This window comes from Dermacentor andersoni, chromosome 2 (assembly GCF_023375885.2).
Source record: "Dermacentor andersoni chromosome 2, qqDerAnde1_hic_scaffold, whole genome shotgun sequence".
NCBI lineage: Eukaryota > Metazoa > Arthropoda > Arachnida > Ixodida > Ixodidae > Dermacentor > Dermacentor andersoni.
In genome coordinates, this window is record NC_092815.1 from 104,721,393 (window position 1) to 104,740,083 (window position 18,691).

General features: G+C 43.6%; 1 protein-coding gene across 5 annotated transcripts in view; it reads left to right on the forward strand.

Moving 5' to 3' along the window:
* The window catches only part of Sap130 (Sin3A-associated protein 130), a 111,685-nt gene extending 95,773 nt beyond the window's left edge, over positions 1–15,912 (forward strand). For all 5 annotated transcript variants that reach the window (XM_055076693.2, XM_050188281.3, XM_050188283.3 and 2 more), the window contains 2 exons: positions 489–626; positions 12,758–15,912. In XM_055076693.2, coding sequence (XP_054932668.1) covers positions 489–626; positions 12,758–12,907 — 288 coding nt within the window. In that variant the 3' untranslated portion in view covers positions 12,908–15,912. The remainder of the gene's footprint in view (positions 1–488; positions 627–12,757) is intronic.
* The last annotated feature ends 2,779 nt before the right edge of the window (positions 15,913–18,691 follow it).

An 18,691-nucleotide genomic window follows, 5' to 3' on the forward strand; every position in this document is an offset into this window, starting at 1 on the left:
ACATTGGATCCCAATATGATCAGCCAGTAATTATTACCAGCACCTACCATGATTTTTCATGCATATACTGGACAAAATGGAGAAGGCTTGTGTGTAGGTAGAAATCTCCAAACTGAATTTGGGCAACAATATTATGTCACTGAGTGGAATTCTGAATGAATTTTCCATACCACTGGCACTGTAAAAGAAAAAAAAATGAATTTAGAATTTACTTTCTTGAACTCCCCAATTAAATACTAGGACATTCTTTGAACCACCTTTGTGTCTGAAAAATCAGTCGACGACTTTATGTACCTAGTTTCTTGTCCTTCTAAAATGCAGTGTGACCGCAGTAGACATAGAAGAAAGAATATGGTGTGACCGCAGTAGACATAGAAGAAAAATTATGGTGTGTGTGAATTAGAAAGGCATATTTCACTGAACGTGCACCGTAATTTTTGTTTGCTGAAAATATTGTTCATTGCAAGTTATGGCTTATTTTGCTGCAGGTCGACCTAGAGGATACAGTCCACAACAAGCTGTCGCACCTGTTAAACTTTATCGAAGACAAGCCACCAGCAATACGACTAAAGCCACTCAACATGGATGAAGAGCGAATACTCAGCAAGATTAATGACCTCATCAAGGTAGGCTATGCCAACCGGCCTACTGCTTCTTCTAAGCTAGCATAGTACTGTAGACTTCCATTAATTCGACTCCAGTTAATTCGATCCCGACTGAAAGTCCTGGCAGGTGCCCATGCATTTCTGTGGGTCCAAAATTTCATTATTTCGATCCTAAAATTGGCCTTCACCATCCAGTCAGCATGCCTGACCCCTATGGTGATCCCAATATCGACCCTTTTAGTGGCAGCATGTCTTGGCAATACTTTAGAGAGCAGTGAATGCATTGCACACACGTCATCTCCCGTCGAAAACGCCTATTTTCTGTCTGCCCTAGAAAGATTTTCAAACAATAACACACCCTATTCTAATGTGTGCCTTTTCTTCCGTGAAAAATTACGCCGAAACACGCGTTTGTATGCTTTACCTCGTAACACTGCTGTATTGCTGCGAAGCCGACTTTAAAACATTGCGGAGAAGCTGATGTTGAGGCAGCCTGGTTCTGAAAGGGAATCTTTATTTTTAGCCAATCTTAATAAAATTGGGCAAACTTTAGTTTTTCATGCTGATTTCAAATACTATTTCCTTCTGCGGAGGTCAGTTACTTCACGAGTTAATTAAAATTAATTAAAAATCACGTACATGTGCTATTGCTTCAGGCCTCTATTGGGTGAAAATGGCAAAATAACAACTTACAGTGGACTTCTATTAAACAGAGCTTGAAGGGGATCCAAAAAAGAGTTCCATTTAAGATTCATTTAAGCGAGGTGCACATAATGAAGCGCAACTTTATTTAAGTTGCATAAAGTTGCACCAACCTCTACTCATCTAGATGCAGAGAAAAAAAAAGGAATGATTTGTGATTTGTTGGGCATGCTTGAGCTGCTTTTTCACAAAGTAAGTGCAGGTGTCTGACAGGCTTGCTAGAAATTCTGGACACTCCTCATGCACAAAATAGCACTGCAAAAGTTCTGCTTCTTTAGCTGCACTGTCCGGCACCACTGCACTGGGAATAAGGCCATCACACTTAACATTGGAGGAGGGTTGACCTTTGGCTTGTGCTTCAGCAGATGTTTCACGGCTTATTGTTCAGCGAAATTTCCTGCAGCTGGCCCTGTTGCCAGTTGGTGCAAACGTCTCTGTTGACTGCATCACTCTCACCGTCTTGAAGACAAGGCCACGCCGTCTCTTAACTTGGCTGAGCCATTCATCGCTTGCAGTAAAATTTTCCACTCCCATTTGCAGGGCTGTCCCTTGTGCCTTCTGCTCCAAAATGGCTCCACTTATTGGAACATTGGCCACAAGAAAAGTTTAAACCACAAGAAAATAACTTTTTCCAATTCTTCCTATGGCATTGTCTGCATCAGCATTTGCTTTGAAGTAAATATTCCATTCTTGATGGCACCGTCAATGGTTGCTTTGTTCTTCAGAATCCGTGACAACGCCGACTTCAGCATCTCAAATTTTTTTTCCACCTCCGTCATTGACAGCCTGCTTTGATTGAGCTTCTGGAGCACTTGCAGCTTATTTTTTTCAAGCCACAGTGCTCGATGTGACCATTTCTTCATGCTCTCTGTCGTGCCAAAACATCCACTGCATGTAGACACAGATGCAGGCTTAAAACTACAGTGTTCTAGAAGGGGGCAGTGGGCTCACTGTCGTATCCCTGTGCCGCTCCGCCGCGGCGCACTCAGCGTCGACTTCCCGCATGCCCGCCAGGGGCGCTGACGCATGTTTCACCTGAAAAAACTTCTCTTGCCTCGTGTTGCGGTTGCGGTGGTGCGCTCGGTACAGCTCGGTTGGTTCGGCGTTGTCGGCGCTCGACTGCAAATACCGCCGGCGTTGTATGCGTGGCAATATCTCTCTGTGCCTGTGCTGTGCTTGGTGCTTGGCTCAATGTGCAGTATGTGTGCGTGAGAATGCCTGGCCGCCGTCGAAATTACTGTTTCGCGCCCGGGTGCCGGACTTGAGCTTCTTTCGTACCTTACAAATTTAGGTTATTCGTATCTTATGACATCCCGGCTTAGTCAGGACCCTATTGAGAATTTGTTTGGGATTGTCAGACAAGCCTCGGGCTGTAATGATCATCCGAGGCCCACCCAATTTCTCATTACGATGAACTGCATGTCTTTTTACAGTTTAGTGAAAACCGTGAGATATGGTAATGCGGATCCATGTGCGGTAGCTGCCTTGCTAAACACACAGCAGAGCAGCGCAAGTTGCTCTCCCAGCAACAACTTGTGGGACCAGGTAGATGCTCTCATTGTTTCGGGGAATTTACCAGGCGCCGAAGTAGTGTTGTCTTCGGTCGATCACGACCAGCACATAGAGAGGAGCGACTCTCGGATAACTTACTATGTGTCTGGATATGTCGCACGAAAGTGCGTAATGAAAACCAACTGCCAGGATTGCATGAATGCGCTAACCGTGTCGTCCGAAGATGAGAATCCTGGGCTTGCTGCGTTGACACTGCACAGGGATAAAGGCGGGCTTCTCTACCCACGTGGAACACTTTTTTCGTTTGTAAAAATGCTTGAAGACATGTTTACTGAATGCTTCAGCAAAAAACAAGTACATGCTGATAGCATCTTGGATGTGCTTAGTCTAGTGAAAGCAAAGTGCTCGCACAAAATTGGTTGCAGTGAGCATTCAGCCGAACTCACCAAGAATGTAATAAGCTTTTATATTACAATGCGGCTCCATTTTTTTACAAAGGGCATTAACTCGGAAAAACACGAGAGAAGGAAAACAGTCATGCACAGGAAGATCGCGAAAACTTCCTGAGGCGAGTCTGCAGGTGCATGTTTATATCAATTTGTAAACATCTCCACTTATAAACGTTCAGCCTTCTTGAGCCTGATTTTTCTGGTCCACATTCCTTCCTCGTTTCTTTGTAAATAAACATTGCATAAATGTACCTGGATTTTATATTTCCTTTCTATATGCTGTGTCGTGTTAACAGTGCGAACGATGTCATGCATATAAATCATGAGCTTAACACTCGAAAAAGCGATTATCTAATGTTGAGTGTCGTGGAAAAAATTTTGCTTTGTAGCGTGCATTCCCGCTGCAAGCCAGCGATTACGAAAAAAAAAGCAATGCTAAAATTCTGTCCAATATGACTGCTGCATTAGCGAAACCACATTGCACATTTTAATAGCAGGAAATAAAAGAGGATCGTCCGTTGCTTCGCGCTCTGTATATGCGTTAATAGCCAGGCGCGTTCATCCGCGTCTCCGGTACAAGACATCGCCTACGCTCGGTAGATCAGCCACAGCGGCGGTAATTCTTTTCTCTGTACACTGATAAGATGCACCAGAACAAGTATCGCGCATTGCACATCGTGAGTGTTGCATTTCTTTCGGGAACTGCAGCAATGCGCGGTACCCGTTCTACTCCGACATGGCAGCGAGTTTCAGGTGACGCTGCGAACCGCGCCACCTGTCGGCGGCGACACGAAGTGCATCAAGTGCCGCCACCATGTGAGCGCACTACCTCCTTCTAGAACACTGTACTTAAAACAAAGCAGCACAAGCCAGGATGGCTACTGGATTGGCTTGTCCTGACTATGGCATTGGCTGTGAAGAATTATTTCATGGTTGTGAGACTACTTTTGGCGTGTGCAAGGAAAAATATGCCTGTGCACTGTGTAGCTTCTGTGCCATTTAACCACAGGTAACAAATAAGTAGTGTTTTAATTAACGAAGAATTTTACTGCACGTTACATAGGAAACCAACCAAATAATCCCATCTAATTTCGTTTATCAGGAATTTTCGTTTAACCAAGTTTTGTTTATTGGGAGTCCACTGTAACTCTAATGTGTGGTTCAAAAGCCCAAAAGGTGAAAAACACAACAATGCAACCATTTTTCCAGAAGTGGTTGTTGTAGATGCCATAATAATACACAGAAGTTCACTTCTTGCAATGCGGGAACAATGCTGCAGGAACTAGAGCAAGAAAATTAAACTTTGAAGTGAGAACTTTAAAATCTGTTTGCTTTATACACCTTATCATGCATGCAACTTGCTACTGCCAAAAAGAATTTGATTCTGCTTGCTTTGGGGGTGCTGAGGTATCAATGGTGGCAGATTGCAAGGAGTAAAAAGAAATTTAATTGTGAGAAAATAACAAAATACAAATCAAGATAGCAGGGACAGGGGTTATGGAGTAAATTATGTTATTACGCCACCAAAATATTGATGCATGAAGCAAGGTACTTTACAGATTAGTGCAGGAAAAGTAATTGATTTCGAAAATGTCACTCTTAATAATTCAAATTTTACGCGGTTTTCGGTTTCCTAGGACCAGGCTAAACCCGGCTGCCATTGTGCAAAGCATATCTGACCCTTGCCCATTTTTCTTGACAGAAATTGGCTGTGCTTTAGATTCCTATATTGCTTAAGGTGAAGCTTTAGCTCGGAACGTCCTATCTAAATACATGGGAAAGAAGAAATAGTTTTTCTCTGCAACCACTGCTCCAAATTTGGTCAGGTTTATTGCGTTTAAAAGAAAAAGTTAAAAGCTAGTGACTGTTGGTTGCAAATTTTCGATTTAGGTAGTCAGTTTTTAATAAAAATAGACAAAGATTGCAAATTTTTGGTGAACAAAACTATCAAATTTACAATGCTAACTCAGCAGTTAAATATCATATCCCAATTCTATAAATTGCACCTAATAGTACATCTAAAGCAGAAAAGATTGATATATCATAAGTGACTCTCAACTAGACCACTAACTTGTGAGCATAACTTTTGCAAAATCCTTGTGAACAATGTAACAAATTCACGTAAGATATAAATTACCATATCAAATTAGTCCACTTTGGATGCTCTAATGGATCCAGTTTATAAAACTGTGATATCCGTTCTAACTGCAGAGCTACTAATTTGTAAACTTCATTCTTCTATTTTTTTTTTTCAAACTTACAAATTTTTGCAAATTCCATTAAAAAAAATTCAGACCCTAAGTCGAAATTCTGCTTCCAACAGTCACTAGACCAACATTCTCTCTAATATACAACGAATTTGATTAAAATTGGTCCAGGGGTTATCTCAGAAAAGTGTTTCTGCATTTTACATGTATTTGAATAGGCGGCATTGGAGTTGGGCTCGAGCTAAACCTTCCTCTTAAGAGCTTTAATGTCATTACTATGTTAATTTTCTGCTTTGGACATGTAGAAAGTGGACGCGTGGTTAATTTGGGGGCATGTTAGAATCGGGCAAGTACTGCCAAATAAATCAACGGTGTGTTGTGACATTTTTTCTGCATCTTGTTTAATTCGACCTACTGGATAAGTCGGTCAGTTTTGATAGTGCCGTAAGGGTCGAATTAACGGAATTCGACTGTACATCCTTGCTCATGGATACTTGTGGAAGAATATGTTTGAAAGTGGTATTTTCATAATCTACAAACACCGCCGCATGTTCTGACCAAGTTTCCCACGTCATGGATCAATATTTTAGCCACAATATCAATTTATGTAACCGCCACGAGCTGTATTTTGACAGAAAGAAGCACAAAAAGGGGGCTTTTGTCATGCCACGCCACTGCTGAATGACGTATGCTGTCGCGGCCGTCTTGGTCGCGTTGAAAAGAACTACTTCTCTCCTTCAATTTCCTGCCACATTTTCGTTCATCCCCCTATTCGCTATTTAGAAATACCACACTGAAAAAAAGTCCCAGCGTGCGACCCCATTCGCTCATTCAGTGCACGTGACTAAATAAAGTCCTGTGATCGGCTTAGGCGTCTGGCGTCGTCTGCTACGGCCACGAAGCAAGAAACATTTAGGAGTTGAAACTCCGCTGTTTGCGGCGACCAGAAAAGGTCACAAGCCCGTGGAGCCACTATCATGCTGGCGGCTGTTTCGGTTGCCAGGGCAACCGGTCAAGCGTGTTGCTCCCGTTCGGCCGCGCGCGCCTGATTTTTATTGAGGGTAGGAAGAAGTGGCTGGAGAGCGCGCCGGAGCTGCCTGCCCGGGCGCTACATTTTTTTTTTTCGCTGCGGCTTCTACGACGCGCAGCATGGTGCCGCCACTGCATACGGCCCCGTCGGTGCATACAATTGTGACCTTATCTGGTCGCCTGTGCTTGCTCACGCTGACGGGAGTTTCACCTCCTAAATGTCTTCCTCCGTGGCTACGGCGCACGGATGTGCTTGAAAAGCTAACTGCGATGCCATTATGAAAGCCTCGAGCATAGCGTGTAGTGATGTCGGGATGTCGGAATTTCGCCACTCGAAACAAGTTTGGCAAGAAAAGAAAGCGAGCGCACTACAACTTCGAAAAGTGCTCCGACCCTGCCAAAAAGCACAGCGACGACTGCGACGTGGGATGCAACGGACCTGGCGAGAGTGAGCTAGGCCTAACGACGTCACCGGCCGATAGTGATCGCAGGGGCATGACACAAAGATGGTGCAGCGGAATGGCTCCAACGGCAAAAGCAAGCAGGGGAACACCTCCAACAACTGGCGGGAACTACGGCAACGAAGCGGAAATTGGACATGTGTATGAGCGTCAACGACGGTACAAATGGGCTGGCGGAGATGGAGTCGCGCTTTTATGTTATCAGTGCGGAAGCGATAAGCGCTTTGGTGTCACGTCTAAAGTGCAGTCTCTGTGGCGGCTCCATGATTTTTGACTCAGAGGAGTGAGAATATGGCTTTGCCGTCAAGCTTCTCACCATTTGTGAAAACTGCAGCGATGTTGTTTCCGAGTGGAGTTCGCCGCTTGTGAAAAACAGCAAAACCGTCAACCCCTTCGTAGGGAACATTTTCGCCGCTCATGCGATGATTAGCACTGGAAATCGACAAATAGCAATGAACGACGTTTTTGCTGCATCGTGGCCTTCACAACAAAACGTGGCAAGGCTATCTCAAGCAGAAGCTGGCGCCGGCGTCGTCGTCTGCTGCTCAAAAGCTGATGGGCACGTATGCGCTATCAGTGAAGTCATTGTATGATGAGTTGAAACTTCCGAACTCCGGAAATATAGCGGTATCCTGCGATGGCTCGTGGATGATGCGCGGCCATTTATCACACATCGGAGTTGGCACGGTCATCAAACTGTTCTTCGGACTTGTGCTCGACTACATTGTCCTGAGCAACTTCTGTGCTGGGTGTGTACGCGGCCCGAAACCTGGTGACCCGGACTACCATGATTGGAAGGTACGCCATATGTGCCAAAAAAATAAAAAGAAAAGCAGGGGAGTTGAAACTTGAAGCGGCGCTTATACTGTTCCAGAGGTCACTACAGCTGCACAAACTAAGGTACACCACAGTCCTCTCAGATGGTGATAGTCGCGCATTTCTTGCTTTCAGACAAGCCAAAGTGCCAATCAAGAAGGAAGATTGCGTGAATCACGTCCAAAAAAGATGGGGACTGCTTTGCGCACTCTCGTTGCCAAACACAAGTGGTCTGTTTCTGAAACACTTGTTGGCAAAGGAAAATTGACGGGTGACCTGATCACCAAACTCAGTGCCCACTATGGATGGGCATTAAAATCCAACATCATCATCATCATCATCAGCCTGATTACGCCCACTGCAGGGCAAAGGCCTCTCCCATACTTCTCCAACTACCCCGGTCATGTACTAATTGTGGCCATGTTGACCCTCCAAACTTCCTAATCTCATCTGCCCACCTAACTTTCTGTCGCCCCCTGCTACGCTTCCCTTCCCTCGGAATCCAGTCCGTAACCCTTAATGACCATCGGTTATCTTCCCTCCTCATTACATGTCCTGCCCATGCCCATTTCTTTTTCTTGATTTCAACTAAGATGTCATTAACGCGCGTTTGTTCCCTCACCCAATCTGCTCTTTTCTTATCCCTTAACGTTACACCTATCATTTTTCTTTCCATAGCTCGTTGCGTCGTCCTCAATTTAAGTAGAACCCTTTTCATAAGCCTCCAGGTTTCTGCCCCGTACGTGAGTACTGGTAAGACACAGCTGTTATACACTTTTCTCTTGAGGGATAATGGCAACCTGCTGTTCATGATCTGCGAATGCCTGCCAAACGCACCCCAGCCCATTCTTATTCTTCTGATTATTTCACTCTCATGATCTGGATCAGCAGTCACTACCTGTCCTAAGTAGATGTATTCTCTTACCACTTCCAGTGCCTCGCTACCTATCGTAAACTGCTGTTCCCTTCCGAGACTGTTAAACATTACTTTAGTTTTCTGCAGATTCATTTTTAGTCCCACCCTTCTGCTCTGTCTCTCCAGATCAGTGAGCATGCATTGCAGTTGGTCCCCTGAGTTACTAAGCAAGGCAATATCATCAGCGAAGCGCAAGTTACTAAGGTATTCTCCATTTACTCTTATCCCCAATTCTTCCCAATCCAGGTCTCTGAATACCTCCTGTAAACACGCTGTGAATAGCATTGGAGAGATCGTATCTCCCTGCCTGACGCCTTTCTTTATTGGGATTTTGTTGCTTTCTTTATGGAGGAGTACAGTGGCTGTGGAGCCGCTATAGATATCTTTCAGTATTTTTACATACGGCTCGTCTACACCCTGATTCCGCAATGCCTCCATGACTGCTGAGGTTTCGACTGAATCAAACGCTTTCTCGTAATCAATGAAAGCTATATATAATGGTTGGTTATATTCCGCACATTTCTCTATCACCTGATTGATAGTGTGAATATGATCTATTGTTGAGTAGCCTTTACGGAATCCTGCCTGGTCCTTTGGTTGACGGAAGTCTAAGGTGTTCCGGATTCTATTTGCAATTACCTTAGTAAATACTTTGTAGGCAACGGACAGTAAGCTGATCGGTCTATAATTTTTCAAGTCTTTGGCGTCGCCTTTCTTATGGATTAGGATTATGTTAGCGTTCTTCCAAGATTCCGGTACGCTCGAGGTCTTGAGGCATTGCGTATAGAGGCTGGCCAGTTTTTCTAGAACAATCTGCCCACCATCCTTCAGCAAATCTGCTGTTACCTGATCCTCCCCAGCTGCCTTCCCCCTTTGCATAGCTCCCAAGGCTTTCTTTACTTCTTCCGGCGTTACTTCTGGGATATCGAATTCCTCTAGATTATTCTCTCTTCCATTATCATCGTGGGTGCCACTCGTACTGTATAAATCTCTATAGAACTCCTCAGCCACTTGAACTATCTCATCCATATTAGTAATGATATTGCCGGCTTTGTCTCTTAGCGCATACATCTGATTCTTGCCAATTCCTAGTTTCTTCTTCACTGCTTTTAGGCTTCCTCCGTTCCTGAGAGCTTGTTCAATTCTATCCATGTTATACTTCCTTATGTCCGCTGTCTTACGCTTGTTGATTAACTTCGAAAGTTCTGCCAGTTCTATTCTAGCTGTAGGGTTAGAGGCTTTCATACATTGGCGTTTCTTGATCAGATCTTTCGTCTCCTGCGATAGCTTACTGGTATCCTGTCTAACGGAGTTACCATCGACTTCTATTGCACACTCCTTAATGATGCCCACAAGATTGTCGTTCATTGCTTCAACACTAAGATCCTCTTCGTGGCTTAAAGCCGAATACCTGTTCTGTAGCTTGATCTGGAATTCCTCTATTTTCCCTCTTAGCGCTAACTCATTGATCGGCTTCTTATGTACCAGTTTCCTCCGTTCCCTCCTCAGGTCTAGGCTAATTCGAGTTCTTACCATCCTGTGGTCACTGCAGCGCACCTTACCGAGCACGTCCACATCTTGTATGATGCCAGGGTTAGCGCAGAGTATGAAATCTATTTCATTTCTAGTCTCGCCGTTCGGGCTCCTCCATGTCCACTTTCGGTTATTCCGCTTGCGGAAGAAGGTATTCATTATCCTCATATTATTCTGTTCTGCAAACTCTACTAATAGCTCCCCCCTGCTATTCCTAGTGCCTATGCCATATTCCCCCACTGCCTTGTCTCCAGCATGCTTCTTGCCTACCTTGGCATTGAAATCGCCCATCAGTATAGTGTATTTTGTTTTCACTCTACCCATCGCCGATTCCACGTCTTCGTAGAAGCTTTCGACTTCCTGGTCATCATGACTGGATGTAGGGGCGTAGACCTGTACAACCTTCATTTTGTACCTCTTATTCAGTTTCACAACAAGACATGCCACCCTCTCGTTAATGCTATAGAATTCCTGTATGTTACCAGCTATATTCTTATTAATCAGGAATCCGACTCCTAGTTCTCGTCTCTCCGCTAAGCCCCGGTAGCACAGGACGTGCCCGCTCCTTAACACTGTATATGCTTCTTTTGGCCTCCTAACTTCACTGAGCCCTATTATATCCCATTTACTGCCCTCTAATTCTTCCAATAGCACTGCTAGACTCGCCTCACTAGATAATGTTCTTGCGTTAAACGTTGCCAGGTTCATATTCCAATGGCGGCCTGTCCGGAGCCAGGGATTCTTAGCACCCTCTGCAGCGTCGCAGGTCTGACCGCCGCCGTGGTCAGTTGCTTCGCAGCTGCTGGGGACTGAGGGCCGGGGTTTGATTGTTGTGTTCATATAGGAGGTTGTGGCCAAGTACTGCACCAGGGTGGCCAATCCTGCTCTGGTGAGGGAGTGTGTTACCGGTTCTGGTCACCGGCATCAGGCCACACTCCAGGTGTAAATCCAACAAAGGGGATGTTAAGGCTGTGCAGAAGGCTGTGATGGCAACATACCACCACATCACGTCAAACGGCAAGGTTTCAAACCACAGTCTTTGCCCATCTGGTCCAGACTCTTGGTGTCGTCAGAACGCTGCGCAAGCAAAAAATGAGCCTATCCCAAAGCATCGATATAATTTGCCTGTCCATGTTTGTGAAGCTCATACTGCTCGTTCACTGTCAACCAGTGTATGAGCACCTCTCAGAAGAAAAATTGCTTCAAAGGTGCCAGCGCAGCATGACGCAAAACAATAATGAATGCTTACATTCCATGATTTGGGCTGTGATGGCAACATACCACCACATCACGTCAAACGGCAAGGTTTCAAACCACAGTCTTTGCCCATCTGGTCCAGACTCTTGGTGTCGTCAGAACGCTGCGCAAGCAAAAAATGAGCCTATCCCAAAGCATCGATATAATTTGCCTGTCCATGTTTGTGAAGCTCATACTGCTCGTTCACTGTCAACCAGTGTATGAGCACCTCTCAGAAGAAAAATTGCTTCAAAGGTGCCAGCGCAGCATGACGCAAAACAATAATGAATGCTTACATTCCATGATTTGGGCATTGGCACCTAAGGAACCGCATGCCTCGCTTTTTTCTGTTGAAGCTGCCATGGCTGAAGCAGTAATGAAATTTAATTCGGGGAATGAAAGAGCTTCATCTGCCATACTCCAGGAGCTTCATTTGAACCCGGGGCTACCGAACAGCATGGGAATGGCCGAGAAAGATAACCAGCAAGCAGCAGCATCAGCCCGCAAGCGTGCATCTACACAAAATCTGTGACAATCTGCCATTTGGGTAGCTGTAGGCAGACAGATTACATCCCTAGTGTCTACTGACCATTTAGATATGTGGATATATCAACAGTTTTTGTTATATTTGAATAAAAATTAGCTTGTCTGTTTTTTGCGTTTCCTTAAAACATGAATTTTTGAATATTTGCATCCTTCCGGGAGCGATTTCGCAGTAATCGGGGCACCTAGAATTGTTATAAATTTTTGTTGCAGTACTGAGCTACGTGAATAATGCACACAATGGTAGGACCAGATTTTTGTGTCTCAGTTCTAATATTTTTTTTTTACTGTCCATACATTAAACAGCCACTTTGAAACCATTTTGAACATATAGCGTTGGTGTGCTGTGTTAATAATTGTGTGTTGATTGTTAATAATTGTTATACCAAAAACTATTCCTACCATTGTGAAGCTTATGGTTCCTAGTATCCAGATATGTGCCTAAGGCAAGAGTTTGATGAGTAGTTTTTGCTCCGTTGTTCCCAGAAACAATGCTAATTAATTTTAGTTAGCTTTAGAACCAATTGGCATATTTTAAAAACAATTGCATATTTGGAATCAACATAAGAAACTGAACAAGACTGTGAAGTTTCATTAAATTTGGTAATGGGGGTCTTAATGAAGGTCAGAATACCCACTTCCCCCCTTAAAAGATTTGCACTGCTCCTACACTACTACACGCATAACTACACGCATAACTACACGCACATTGTTTCATCATTCTCCCCCTCTCCCCCTTTCCACACAGGGCAACCTTCAGCGCAGCAAGATTGTGCAGGACCAAGTGACGGAAGCTAAGCAGCAGGTACTTAAGGTGCTTGATCACAAGCCTAGAATAGTAGAGATCATCGGCAAATATGTGAGTAAACGGCCGCTCAAGAAGCGAGAGAAGATGTGACTTCGGGCTCCCACCACTCCATTTTAACTCTCACCACAGCCATCGCCACCCATAACATACCTCTGCTGAGGGTTCAGGATCTGACCCAACCAGAGAGGTAGCTGCTAGGGGACATGCGGACAGTATGCACAAACGTAACTGTGTGTGTGCGTGCATTGTTACCCCATGTCATCACAGTGCACTGTATACTCCTCATTGCCATTTATTTTTCTATGTTTTTTTCTCCTTTTTTTTTACGTAATCATGCCTTCATTGTTGTAAAATAGGGACTTGGCTGGCTGCCTTCATCTCGGATAGGCATGGACCTTTGTACAAAGATCACCTCGAGGACATCATTAGTGCAGAAATGGATGGCACTGCTTGTGGAAAGACTGAAACAAGGGTGAAGGCCATCCCGACCTTCACCTGTTCTGCCTGTGTACAGCTGTTTCATGCTGAGGGAACGGACCTTAACAGGCCTTCCTTCGGTGATGTGTTACCCAAGTGCTACGTGCATAGCAGTCAAGGCACTGAACTATACACTGCACATTGCTCACTACGATGATGTGGCCAGCCATGGTGTCTTGTGCATTACATTCTCATTATACCTGTTTTTGTTATTTATGTAAAATATACTTGTTTGTTTGAAGCCCTTGTTTGTTTTATATTACCAGCTATTTGGCTTAATTGTTCAACCTGGCACATGTAGCACTGATGCAGCATGGGTACTGCCTCCATACAAAAAAAGAGGTTGTTTCCCCAGTTCAGGTTAAAGGTCCCCATCAATCTTTCCCTTTTCCTCCTTCTCCACTACTCCTTCAATACAAGCATCGGCACTTATTCTATCTCTTCCTGTGCGCCGGTCAGTCACTAGCATCCGAAAAAAATCTCACATGAAAGGCCTGCTGCGAAGCGTGACGTAGCTGCTGGCTTGCCCGCAATAAGTCAAAGCAAACAGCACGAATCAACATTCCTTGCCACCGTAGAGGTCTATCGCTGTGCAGTTGTTTAAGAATTCTAAACTGTTTCTTCCTTACACTTGCACACTTGCCCTACTGGCATCCAGTGATGTCATGTTCAGACTGTCTTTGCAACTTGTATGCTGCATATACTATTTTGTTTGTAAGGTGTATGTAAAGATATATGTTGTGAAAACATAGGGCTGTCTGGACAAGCCAAAGCCTGACAACTGTTGTGTGAGTAACATTCTTTATCGAAGCTAAGAGATGATGATGTTCTGTTGCCAGGAGAACACATATGTTTATGGCAAAGAACATTTATTGTAGCTACAACAGATGATGAAAGTGTTTGCTGTGCTGAATAGTAATGACTGAAATGAATGCCCTATAAATGTTCAGAGCATAAAGCTAGAGGTTATCAGTGTGACCTTGAAGGTCCTTGAATGCTGTGGTGCTTGGCTACTTGAATCACTAAGTTTAGATGGTGTCACTTATAATTTGTGTAGAGATAAAGGTACAGTTTACATTGTGAAGAGCTACATTGTGGGAATGAACAGGTGTGAAATCAAACGAGATAATTTATGGATTCTGTCTAGGTGGCACCCTCACCAAAATGGGGCATTACCTTCAAAGTAATTGAAAATATAAATATTTAATTAAGTATTTTTATTTGTAAAATTGGCTTCCAATCTGCCACCGTAACGACTTTCATTTAATAAAGCTTGATTATTGCACATTTTTGCTGCAGCTAGAAACAGCTTTTATTCTCTCTGAAACTTGTTTTGTCTTAATAAGTAGGTGTCAGAGGTTGCTGCACTCTGATATCTAAAGTCTTTAAATTGCAAACTCTGTTTAAACCACATTTGTCCGTCTCAACAAGTACGGCCAGCAGATGGCTAACACAGATAAAGACATTCTCTCAACATGTATCTCTAGTTCTCATTCCCATCTGCTTGCCCTTTGAATGTCACAGTCGTCTTTTCAGGCCGATATTGCTTCGCAGTTCTGATTCAGGGACAGAAGCGGTTATATATATGATTGTAATAGAAGAAAATTGCCTTAAGCAAGGATTCGTTTGCCAATATTTTAAGTGTGTTGCTTGCTATCTTACCTGCCAACGCAATGAATGCTTACATGTTTTAGACACCTGCTTCTTGAATACTGAAACAAACGGTTTCAGTGGTGTTTGTCAGGGCTTCATGCTGTCCTCATATCTCAACTTTGTGGATTTACAGGAGAGGCCTTGGTCATGTGACCATTTTCGTGCATGCTTTTTTCTTTTCCTTCAAGTTTCAAATGTGAAACAATGCGGGTGTCACATGTCGTTTACCTGCTTTTCATTGAGACACCACTGAAATGACACTCTTGTAACATAGGCAATAACGTCTGGCGCAAGGGAGCTCAGCGACTCATGTTTTAAAGTGCATTAAATTATTGTCTCCATCCCCCGTTTGCGCGTGGTTTGCATTTGTGTGCACATTGTCTTTGGTGCTGTCAGCTGTATGCACACCATTCGTGTCATTTTCCTGCATTGTATAAAGTATCATTGCTCTTATGAATATCTATATCCCTGTATGTGTGTGCATACTTGCTTCTGCATGCTATAGACTAGATGCAGGAAATGGCATGTGCAAAGTAAATAGCGTTTACCCCCCTTATTTTCAGGATTTTAGACTCGTGTTTTGAAACAGTTTTGCTTTACTGCTGCTTGTCTTGATCATGTTACATAAAAATGAATTAAATCGATCTCTTGTCTGACTTTTGTGTTTTTGACGTGAGCATGTTTTTTTTTTGTACAAATTTTTCTCATGGCTTTTGGGGATCGGTGTGCACATTGTTTTAGTTTAAGTTTTAAGTGTTGACGTCAAATTCTGTGTACATGGTAAGTTTTGTGCAAGTTTCATTGATGGAATTCCACCATTGTCATAGATCATGGTCTTGTGAATGTATATCAAATCTCTTTGTGAATGCAAATGTTGATAAATGCCATGCAACAGGAACGCTGCCTTGCACTTTGTCATATTTCACTGTGTACAGACTGTACATTAAAAATGACGGAACAAGGAACCCATGGGCAATTGTGTGCACTGTTATTGTTGCTCTATGACATGCTTGCAATGTTAGAGCACCATACTGAACATATTTAAGGAACCTAAAGAACATGTGCCTCCACCACTTGTGAGGCAACAGTTTAGCCTCAGTTTTATTCTGAACAGGCAGATTCTGCTAGAGATGTGAGTGATGCACATTGATGGTAACTGTGTAGCACTAAGAGAGATGATATGCACATCCGGTGCTTATACTGTTCAAAACAAACAATTTTATTATCTTGAAGGCAATACGTGCACATGTTCATATATTTTAGGTGGGTCGGTTATTCTGAAAGACAGTGGAAAGGACGTGGAACTGATACTTCAATTCTTGTGGCCATATTAAATTATTAGAGGCCTTGCATACTTGAACATGTGGCAAAATTGGGCCCACTGCACATTAATGCGATCTTAAATTGGCAAGAGGACACAAAAAAAGTATTCTGGTCTTTCCAGTTGCAGTCTGTAGATGCCATTTGTGTCCAGTGTTCCTCAGACAGGTCTCCAAGGGTACAGTCAAGCCTCAATTGAATGAAGCTATCCTTGCTGGCAAAACCTTTGTTAAACAAACTAGTGCTTGTGCACTTTAGCACTGCAGATAATTACATAATGTGTATTGAATGAGCATCCCTAAACAAGATTAGTGTAGAAATTGGGAAGTTTAGTGTTTGATATGTTCAGACTTGTGTATCCATGCAAGTTTGAGAAGAATAGCCAGAGTGATACCATCGTACAGTCCTTTCCACCAAACCTTTCTAAATGTTGGTTTGGTGGATGTGAACATCAAATGCCATCACATTAGACAAGCTGATGGGTAACTGTCTTCAACTACACAGGGTGCGTGAAAATGTTTGACCAATGCAGGTACGCTTTGTCTTGAGTGCATGTAGCAAGTATTGCTGTCATGCTAATGCAATGTATAAAAATGGCATCCTAATGGAAATTAAGCGCCTATAGGTTGGACATGAAACAGTTCTTTATCGTAAGAGTGTTGTATCTTGTTATAATTTACATTGGACCTTCAGAGAGGCCTGAAACATTAGTTTGACCAAGGTTTCCTTATATGGGTCTGAGTTGAATGCAAAAGAAACAGGAACAATCAGTGTGCGCAAATGAATTAATTCAGGTTGTAAGATTATGTGCATCTCCTTGCACATTGCTCTTTGCCCGCAATTCCATAAGATGAAACTGATAAGAAGAACGCATTCAAGAACTTTTACATTCCAAGGTGGCCGTGTCACCGCAGGTGGTACCCACGATTTACGACGTCGTCGGTACAAGGTGCATGCTGACGCTACCAACGTCATGGGTGGACCAGGTGAGAACTACCACCTCATTGATGCCAGATTACTACGTTGTGTGGAAAAGTGGGCAGTTGTTGTAAACCGAGATGGGTCATAACAATTCTAGTTTAGGGTGGTGACAGCATTTGCAAGAGTAGTACTTGACACCGCCAGCTAATTTGGCAGGTGAAACTTTCTGATAAATTAGATAACGTGGGACACAATATGGCCAGCCAGCAAGACCATGATGCACGCAACTGTTGGTGACATGAAAGTAATTTTTTTTCAGTAAACACCTTTCTTCAGTAAACCTCATCTGTAAGGACATGCAGCGTATGTGAGTGCAATGCACGATACATTAACATTATACATTTCAACAGGCTGAGTAACTATAGTCTATTAACGCACACTTCAAAAAACACCCTTTATATTGCATGCAAGTGGATGTGAAAGAATGCTACTAAGGGCATGCTACGTATACCCTCTGTAACTTTTTGCTTTATCTTCAACAAAATTTGATGTGGTAAAGTAAAAGGAAGAGGCAACACATATATTGAATATGTACACAGGTTTGCTGCGCACATTGTTATAAAACTAATTTGAAGAAATTAGGCCAATCGCATGCCGACATACTTGGTGCATGTCGGAGCGTAATAATGAAAGGCAGGAATACGCTGCGACTTCTAGCAAGACGGGAACAGAATGGCTGCTCGGCAAATTTGATGGCAAATAGCAGTTAAATTTTTTGTGTTGTCACCACTGAAGTGACCGAATATTGGGTAAGTCCCATGAAGCACAACATGGCTACTAGCTAGGTTGATACAGCTTGAGCAGGCCAGAAGCAGCTAGAGCTATAAGGTATATTTAGACATATTCAAGATGGCTAGCACTTGATGTCTCCAAGCCATACGCTTCTGGCATTGTGTAGACAATTAGGAAAAGTGTCGAAATTTCGAAAGCATTGCAAGGGAGGATCCAGGGAAGCCTCAACGAATTGGAGGGGAGCGGGGCTCGCCATTATATGGTGAAAGTGGGGGGGGGGGGGGGGGGGGGACGGTCAATTTCGTAAGTGCGGAAGATGCCGGCATGCTTCGGAAAGGTAAGGGGACAGTTGCGTTGATAGGGAATATGCAACCCCTTGTAGCGTAATCGGCACCACAAATCAAGCGTGCAGACTCCGATTCTTTGTAGATTTCCTACGCACGTCTTGAAGCACACACGTTCGCAGGTTCAAATCAGGCGCCCGTGGCCTGTGGACCCGTGGAACAAGGGAAATAGAATCGTGCATTTGTGGCACTATTTCAGACGGACATGCTTGTTAAGTGCACTGCTACAGACGGCATGCATGATATAGTATGCTATTGAATGTTGTATAATACGAATATTGCATAATACGGCAACCTTCTTATTAGCACTGTTCCTGTTGGAAATTTGTACTTTTTATGTCTTTACCGTTTGAAATGCCCCCCTTGC